Source organism: Lolium rigidum, chromosome 3, assembly GCF_022539505.1.
Source record: "Lolium rigidum isolate FL_2022 chromosome 3, APGP_CSIRO_Lrig_0.1, whole genome shotgun sequence".
Lineage (NCBI taxonomy): Eukaryota > Viridiplantae > Streptophyta > Magnoliopsida > Poales > Poaceae > Lolium > Lolium rigidum.
In genome coordinates this window covers 221,361,191-221,370,322 of record NC_061510.1, presented here as the reverse complement: position 1 = coordinate 221,370,322, position 9,132 = coordinate 221,361,191, and the positions used below count along the sequence as shown (strand labels likewise).

Sequence of the window (9,132 nt, the reverse complement as noted above, 5' to 3'; positions counted from 1 at the left end):
GTTTATTTGGAAGATCCAGACCAAACAAAATCCAATGCCATGTAATACCCAATTTAATGCTCGGCTAGCTAAAAATTTATTTGGAAGATCCACACCAAACAAAATCCTATACCATATAATACCCAATTTAATGCTCGGCTAAAAATTTATTTGGAAGATCCACACCAAACAAAATCCAATACCATATAATACCCAATTTAATGCTCGGCTAAAAATTTATTTAAATGTATAAGAAGGTTCAGTACAAATTGAATGGCTAGTTTTTTTTTGCGAAAATGACAGCTAATCTATTACTAATCATCAACATAAGTACAAACAACAGTAAACGTAATAAAAATTATAGTTAAGTCCTTGGACCACCTAGCGACGACTACGAACACTCTAGCGAGCCGAAGGTGCTGTGCCGTCCTTGCTTCTCCATCACCAAAGACGGGCAAAGCTTATCAAAATAAAGTTGTTCTAGTAGACATTCATGGAGTTCTCGTGCTAGGCCCAAAAGACTAACGCAACATTGCATTAAACATCTACATAAACGGACCGGGTGCTAGGAGAGTCGCTGGATACACCACTCCACGCGTCCTCCAAATGTTAGACACACTACTTGAACGATTATAGTGCATGGAGGATGACCTTATTCCGTGTTGTAGATGTCACCGCCGCCGACATTAGATATGTTCCGCTACTGAAAAGAACGAGTGGGATAGACATGATTTTCGTCTGAAATCAGGATCATCCCCCCAAGAACATTGTCATTTCCTTCGTAAGAACCATGCTCTTATAAAGAACTAACTTTGGCTCAAGATCCACTCGAGGCGCAGAATGCTATTCATTAGAATGCTATCCACTCGAGGCAGAGTTGGAGGGTTCTGGCCAGATGGAGGAACAGAGCGCTGCTGGATGAGGTGCGGCGACTCCATGCAAGGACAAAAAGGGAAGGACAGGGAGCGGCGGGTGCCTAGAGGCTTCTTCAGCTAGCTCTGAGCCTTGTTCTTTGTATCGTCTTGGGTCTGAGTTGTTATGTACTCAGCTGGTGAACTATGTGCCGTAGGGCGTATGTGTGGTGTTTCGTATTAGACTGTTTCGTTGTATCGATGATTGTTGCCATGAGGGCTTTATATATAAAGCCGGGCCATGAGGCCTTCTGTTTAAAAGATTAACTATGAGTTTGATTTTCAAGGATGAACGGAGTGTTTCTTCTGATGTGCAAACTATATATTAATGATGCACCGCTGGGCAGTAACAAGCTATTTTTTAACGTTCCGTGCACTCAATTTGCTATTTTTTTGTCCTGCAAATGTTATTTCTGCTCTTCTTTTAGTTAACACCTCTCTGTAGAGGCAGTCATTTTGTGCCCTTTGGTTCCAATCGACTCGAACGCGCGACTATAGGTAGACTGACTGAGGGGCGAAGCTGCAAATAATATGCTTTTTTTTTGTTGCTACACCAAATTATATGACAAGAACAAACATGAATCTATATCATGTTGGGAAACTTATATAGTTAGATTGATCGGTTAACAAAATATATTTCTAATATCAATATATGTATACGCTAGTCCGAATTAACAAAAGAAACTTTATACTATACCTTGAACTTTGCCACTACATACAGGTCAGATCTTCGTTTAAAACTTTACACTAGAAATTTTCTCAATTCTAAGAACTAACAAATCATGAAGTGCAAATGGGACTACGGTAGGAAAAGAGAAAATTAACAAAGAGAGAGGGCCGGCCTCGCCAGCTCGCCGGCCGGTCGGAGGGTAGCTTGCAAGCTGCATGGACAGAAGCTGTTCGAGCTGCGAGTCCGTGCTGCTGGACAAAGAAACGTGCTCGACTGTTTGTTGTTTGTATCCATGCTTTCGAGGCGGACAAATGGGCTTTATGGCCTTGTGGGTGAGACAGACTACGGGGTACTAACGAAGTTTGCTTTTCGCTCTACCGCTCTACCGCGGAATGGTGCCGTGATGTTGTCCATGGAGTACCCACGACGCTCTACCGCTCCTCGTTAGTTGCTGCGTTGTACTCAACGGTGGAAACATGATGTTCACAAAAAACCTGTCTGTATGTCTCTTGAGGTATCCCTTTTCCGGTGCAGCACAGTCCCATAGCATTTGAGGTTACGGATTTTGTATCTGGAGTTTCGATCGGGCTGGTGATATTGATGTATGCAAGGCAGACGCATCCTAAACATTCGTCTAAAAGTGTTGGTGGGTTCTTCTGAAAGATTATCAGTGGGTGAGGGGATGTCATATAAGGCGTAGCAACTGATCCACATTGTCATCGTAGTAGCTGGGCACTAAATAGCAAGGTTGTCTGCTTCAGTATGTAGTGCCGGTAGCGAGAATGCATGCCTTGATCCTGATGCCCCCACACCATATCTCACCTTGTGTTGTGTATCCCGAGCATTCCGGCGGCCCGCTGGAGATGGGGTAGGCCTCAACAGCGACGGGATAATTTCCATCTCAATAATTATCTCCTTCCTTGTTGCCGAGGCTGCTCATAGTGGGGAGTAACTTAGACTAGTAACATATGCCATGTTACTAGTCTAGGTTACTACCTCCATAGTGGATAGTAACTTATATGTGGTGTCATGCATTGTGCCATTTATTATGTTGTAGACTCATTTTACCTTGGGGTATGTGATGTTATGGTAACATAGCTAGTTACCACATCACTCTCTTTCTTCATTTATTTGCATGCCATGTCACCAAAATGCTTTGAGATGTGTGATGTTAGTACTAGCTATGTTACTCCCACTATGAGCAGTCTGATAGTGTAGTCACTGCTGCAATCGATATATACTGTAGGTCCAAGACTTTTGTCGGCCACTGTTGTAAATGCTCAATAATCAACCTCTAAAGGTCCTACTAATTGGATTTCGACGGCTGCAAGATGGCACACGTTTCAAACAGTCAAGGCGGTGGGTGTCCAAAAATGCAGTCCTAGGCAGACGCCCAAGGAAAACGAAGGCCATCCATCCTCTCGCACACACAGACAGTACGTCATGGACGTCGAAGAAGCGCCCAAGGACACGGGGACTCCGCCGGCGCAGCATGGGCGCGGCAAGGCGATGCACCGGCTCCTGGTGGCGCTCAACTGCGGGATGCTGATTCTGGGCACCACGGGCGGGCCGCTCCTCAGCCGCCTCTACTTCAGCAAGGGCGGGCACCGGCAGTGGCTGGCCGCGTGGCTGGAGACCGGCGGCTGGCCACTGCTGCTGATCCCCGTGGTGGCGTCCTACCTCACCCGGCGCTCGCGCGACCCCAGCGCGCCGCTGCTGCTCACCCGGCCTCGGTGGATACTTCTCGCCGCGGCGGCGCTCGGGGTGGCCACCGGCGCGGACGACTTCCTGTACGCCTACGGCCTCTCGTACGTGCCGGTCTCCACCTCAGCCATCCTCATCTCCACGCAGCTGGCCTTCACCGTCCTCTTCGCGTTCCTCATCGTGCGGCAGCGGCTGACGGCCTTCTCCCTGAACGCCGTCGCGCTGATCACCATCGGCGCCGTGGTGCTGGGCCTGCACGCCTCGTCCGACCGCCCCGCAGGGGTGACCAAGGGCCAGTATTGGATGGGCTTCTTTCTCAGCCTCGGCGCCGCCGCGCTGTACGGCCTCGTGCTGCCGCTCGTGGAGCTCACCTACAAGCGCGCCGCAAGCGGCGGCCGCGTGCTGACGTACGCGCTGGTGGTGGAGATGCAGCTGGTCATGGGATTCTTCGCCACCGCCTTCTGCACCGTCGGCATGATCGTCAATAACGATTTCCAGGTGCCCACACACGTCCTTGTCCTTCTCTCTACCGGATCAAATTATTGCTTGAGCATCTCAGCCTCCAGATGTCGACACACATCAACATCATGCTCAAGATATTAATGAATTCGTTTTCGTCCAAGCTCTAGCTACCCGTCCTTCATGCAATCACTGGAATTAATGGTTTTATCAGGCTGGTTAGACTTGTCACAATATGTATGCACGTGATACTTATATGATAATACTATCTCTATAATGCATGGTATCATATACTAGTATCATAATTTTTTTATATTTATTGATTTGTAGTATCTTTAGGTAAATATGTGTACAAGATTTATTTCACATTTATTTTTCCAGATATATGTGGTATGATATGGTACCTACCTATGATACTACTATGATCTCTCTTATCATTAATTGTAATAACACATTAATTTTTATATGCATGGAATGCATGATACTACCTATGATATTATTATTGTGGATAGCCTTAGTCTGATCATAGTGGCAAGTATTATGTAGTATCGTGCATGTGATACTAGTACATGATATTATCTCTATAGTGGGTAGTATCATGAAGTAGTATCATAGTCATTCTATATTTATTGTTTTTTAAATCTCAATGCAAATTTTATATGTACCTATGTTATTGTAATCTCTCTCTCCTCCTCCTTAATTAGCAACCACATCAGCATTTTTGTGAAACCAATGTGCATGATACTAGCTCTGATAGTAGCACTATGCTATCCTTAGTGCAGCAATGCAAGATTGTTCGGTGCACGGGAGGTCATGCCTTAGATTCCCTCATTTTAGTGCTTTGTGATTCGTGCACTTTGTTTCATTGTATTTTAAAACTTTAAAACTGATTGGCATGCAACAAAGCAGAGTGATCCGATGCACAAGATGTCCTGCGTGGGGTAAAGTAATTTCTCAGTTAGTGCGCGTGTGAGGATCCAGGTACAGTGCACTGGAACACTGTGGTGCCTTCGTTTCCTCAAAAATTAATCAAAGTAATAGTAGGTAGCTATGGTTGATGATGTGATGTGCCATCATCGCAGCTGCAACATAAAAGCTACATTTCGCTTCCTCAAAAAAGCTACATTTCGCGAACGGCCTTTCGGCTTAAGTGGAAACACGCAATTTTCAGGGACCAAGGAATCATATCATAGTGATCGAGCTACGCTAGCTGCAGCCACTAATAAGTGCCAACGCCACAAGATATAGAGAAATTCAAAGCACGCTTTTGCTTTTGCTCGTCTAATTTTCCCTTCCCCTTAATCATACCTGCCACGTGTGAAAAATGACGCACGTACAAGCCTGGACTGAATGTCTGATCGATGTTTGGCATATGTGTGTGCAGGCGATCGCGAGGGAAGCGCGGGCGTTCGAGCTGGGAGAGGCACGCTACTACACGGTGCTGGTGTGGAGCTCCATCTTCTGGCAGTTCTTCTTCCTTGGCGCCGTGGGCGTCATCTTCTGCGTCCACACGCTCCTCACCGGAATCCTCATTGCCGCCTTCATCCCGGTGACGGAGATGCTGGGCGTCCTCCTCCTCCACGAGAAGTTCAGCAGCGAAAAGGGTGTCGCGCTCGTGCTCTCCCTCTGGGGCCTCGCCTCCTACTCCTACGGCGAGTACGCCGACGCCCGGGCCAAGAAGAAGAAAGCAGCCCTGTGGGAAGCCCAAGCTTCATAACCTGTATAATTTGTAGAACGCCGCCGTACTGCATTGAGCAAGAAAACAACATCTGCCGTGATGCGTATTCGGCAATATATCGGATCATCCAAAAAAGATAGCGCTGCATTAGGACATGCACGAGACCACTCTCTTGTTCTTTACCTACCGTTTTTTCTCCACTTTACATATAGGAATATGGCGTGATCAAAATCGAACTCCAGCTGCCTATGGTATAGTAGCGAGTATGCGGTGACGTTTTATCAAGGTACCTGATATTAATATAAAATGATTTTCTGAAAACCTGGACTATTGTTTTTATTGTTATAGACAAAGTTATGCAGCTTTTTAGTGATGGATGGAGTCAATGTTCAAGAAATCATTAATCTTAACTTATCGGTCGGCCTTGAAATAAGAATTAATCACTTATCGGTTGATTAATCGATTTTATCGGTCAGCCATTTATCGGCTTATTTTTTTATAAATTCTAATTTTTGACACTAAATTTTCTATAATATGCTATGCAAAAAATAATATTTGAGCATTGCACATAATATTTCCTTGCATTTGAATCTATACCTAATAATAAAGAAAATAAGGTTTCTTGCGAGATTTTCGTCCAACTTGAAACTACCCCGAAATTTGGAGAAAAATTACCCCCTAATGCCATTGGTAAGTTTTACGGGTTGTGATTTTTTTTTTCTGTTGCTTCATACGTGTTCCTTTGTTCATAGATAGTTCGAGGGGGAAACGAGTTCGTGTTGTATACAAATTTCGTTCGTACGTCGTGGCTGTCGGTTGATACGTCCAATTTGCATCACTATTTAATATCATAATTTGTTGTTATTCATTGATATATTTCATATTGGGACACAATACTTATGTTATTTCATCTATTTGCATGTTTTATGATCATTTGGAGATTGAGCACCGGAGCCAGGATTCTGCTGGAAAAAGCACCGTCAGGATGCGATATTTCGGAAGATCAACTGTGGAAGGAAGTTTTACAGAAAATCCTATTTTTCCAGATGACGGAGAAAGCCGGAAGGGGGAGCCGGGTGGACCCAAGGTGGGCCCACACCATAGGGCGGCGCGGCCCATGGCTCGGCCGCGCCACCATGTGGTGTGGGGCCCCTCGACCTCTTTCGCCTCCTTTTCTTCGCGAAACCCTTCGTCCCGAAGACCTAAGCCACGAGAGGAATCCTCACGAAGGGTTACAGCCGCCTCGCGGGGCGGAGAACACCGGAGAGAAAGAGCTCTCCGGCGGGCGGGAATCCGCCGGGGAAATTCCCTCCCGGAGGAGGAAATCGACGCCATCGTCACCGCCATCGAGCTGGACATCATCTCCATCACCATCATCATCATCTCCACCATCATCACCGCCATCTCCACCGCTGGACATCGTCACCGTTGTAGCAATTTGGGTTTGATCTTGATTGTTTGATAGGGAAACTCTCCCGGTATCGATTTCTACTTGTTATTGATGCTATTGAGTGAAACCATTGAACCAAGGTTTATGTTCAGATTGTTATTCATCATCATATCACCTTTGATCATGTTCCATATGATGTCTCGTGAGTAGTTCGTTTAGTTCTTGAGGACATGGGTGAAGTCTAATTGTTAGTAGTGAACTATGGTTGAGTAATATTCAATGTTATGATATTTAAGTTGTGGTGTTATTCTTCTAGTGGTGTCGTGTGAACGTCGACTACACGACACTTCACCATTTATGGGCCTAGGGGAATGCATCTTGTACTCGTTTGCCAATTGCGGGGTTGCCGGAGTGACGAAACCTAAACCCCCGTTGGTATATCGATGCGGGAGGGATCGCGGGATCTCGAGTTTAAGGCCGTGGTTAGATTTATCTTAATTACTTTCTTGTAGTTGCGGATGCTTGCAAGGGGTATAATCACAAGTATGTATTAGTCCTAGGAAGGGCGGTACATTAGCATAGGTTCACCCACACAACACTTATCAAAACAATGAAGATTAATCAACTGTATGTAGCGAAAGCACTAGACTAAAATCCCGTGTGTCCTCGAGAACGTTTGGTCATTATAAGTAAACAAACCGGCTTGTCCTTTGTGCTAAAAAGGATTGGGCCACTCGCTGCAATTATTTCTCTCGCATTTTACTTACTCGTACTTTATTCATCTGTTACATCAAAATCCCCTGAATACTTGTCTGTGAGCATTTACAGTGAATCCTTCATCAAAACTGCTCGTCAACACCTTATCGCTCCTCGTTGGGATCGACATTCTTACTTATCGAAGATACTACGATACACCCCCTATACTTGTGGGTCATCAAGACTATTTTCACGGCGCCGTTGCCGGGAGTGAAGCGCTATTGGTAAGCGGAATTGGTAAGGAAAACATTTCTTGTTTGTGCTGATTTTATTTTTGCCTGCTTGCTATAAGTCATTATGGAGAGATCTTCTCTTCAATTTCTATTTGGGAAATCTACTACTACTGCAACGGTAGTGGATGAGGCGCCAGGTGAGGAAGTAATACCATATAAAATACCTATGAAAATTATTGAACATGTTATGGATAACCGCTATATATGAAGGGGATGGAACTGTCCATCCTGGTGATCATTTACTGTTTTTGCATGAATTATGCGGGTTATTCAAATGTGCAGGTATTGCTATGAATGAAGTTAGGAAGAAACTATTCTCTATATCGTTGTCTGGTAAAGCGGCGCATTGGTATAAATTGTTGAAGAATGGTGATTCTCTTGACTGGGAGGACATTGTGCCTTTATTTTATTCCAAATTTTATCCTCCAAGTGAAATTCACAAAGATCGGAACCGCATATATAATTTCTGGCCTCATGATGGAGAGAGTATTGCCCAAGCTTGGGGAGATTGAAGTCTTTAATGCTCAAATGCCCCATTCATGAGCTTCCTGGTAATATTATTATTGATAATTTCTATGCAAGACTTTCTTTTCAAGACAAGACCTTGTTGGATACCTCTTGTTCTGGATCATTTACACGCAACAAAGAAGAGTTTAAAAGGGACCTTCTTGATCGGATCCAAGAAAATACTCGAAGGTTGGGAGAACGACAAAGATAGAGAATCGGGTATAATTTATGATTATAAATGCATTGAAGCTTTTATGGATACTCGATACATTTCGTAATATGAGTGCTACATATGGTCTTGATTCTCAAGTTGCTGCAAACCTTTATAAAGCTTTTGCCTCTCATTATGAATTGCCTAAGAAGAATTTTGATAAGTATCATGAACCGTATAAAGATAAAATTGATTCATCTATTAATAAGTGTGTTGTAGTTGAAAGCTGCGATCGTGTTATTCCCGAAGCTTATATTGAAAAAACTCCTTTTCCTGCTAAAATGAAAGAGTACTCTTGTTATAAATAGTGCGGTTCATAAAAGTGAAAAGAAACCTAGAGAACTCGAAGAACAAATAAAAGTTGAACTTCGTTGTTGCAATTGTTAAAGATCTTGTGACTCGAAAATGTAGAGGATGGTCATATTATTTTACGTGAAGATGCTTCTAATATTGTTTCACATCCTAATAAACCCAAACAAGCTAGTGTTCCTATGCTATCTCGTTAAAATTGGTGATCATTGCTATTATGGTCTATGTGATATTGGTGCAAGTGTTAGTGCTATACCTTATGAGCTATACACGGAGATTATGCACGAAATTGATTCTTGTGAACTTGAAGATATTGATGTGGTTA

General features: G+C 44.0%; 1 protein-coding gene across 1 annotated transcript; it reads left to right on the top strand.

Moving 5' to 3' along the window:
* The first annotated feature begins 2,896 nt into the window (after positions 1 to 2,896).
* LOC124699009 (purine permease 3-like) lies at positions 2,897 to 5,632 on the top strand. Its single transcript, XM_047231388.1, has 2 exons — positions 2,897 to 3,762; positions 5,108 to 5,632. Exons 1-2 carry the CDS (start codon positions 3,004 to 3,006, stop codon positions 5,438 to 5,440), a joined length of 1,092 nt encoding a protein of 363 aa, XP_047087344.1. The 5' UTR covers positions 2,897 to 3,003; the 3' UTR covers positions 5,441 to 5,632.
* Positions 5,633 to 9,132: the final 3,500 nt, after the last annotated feature.

Excerpts from the sequence above, each read along its gene's own strand:
- LOC124699009 (XM_047231388.1), top strand. The coding sequence starts at position 3,004 with ATGGACGTCGAAGAAGCGCCCAAGGACACGGGGACTCCGCCGGCGCAG. Across the intron at positions 3,763-5,107 it reads TCGTCAATAACGATTTCCAG|GCGATCGCGAGGGAAGCGCG; the intron begins GTGCCCACACAC and ends ATGTGTGTGCAG.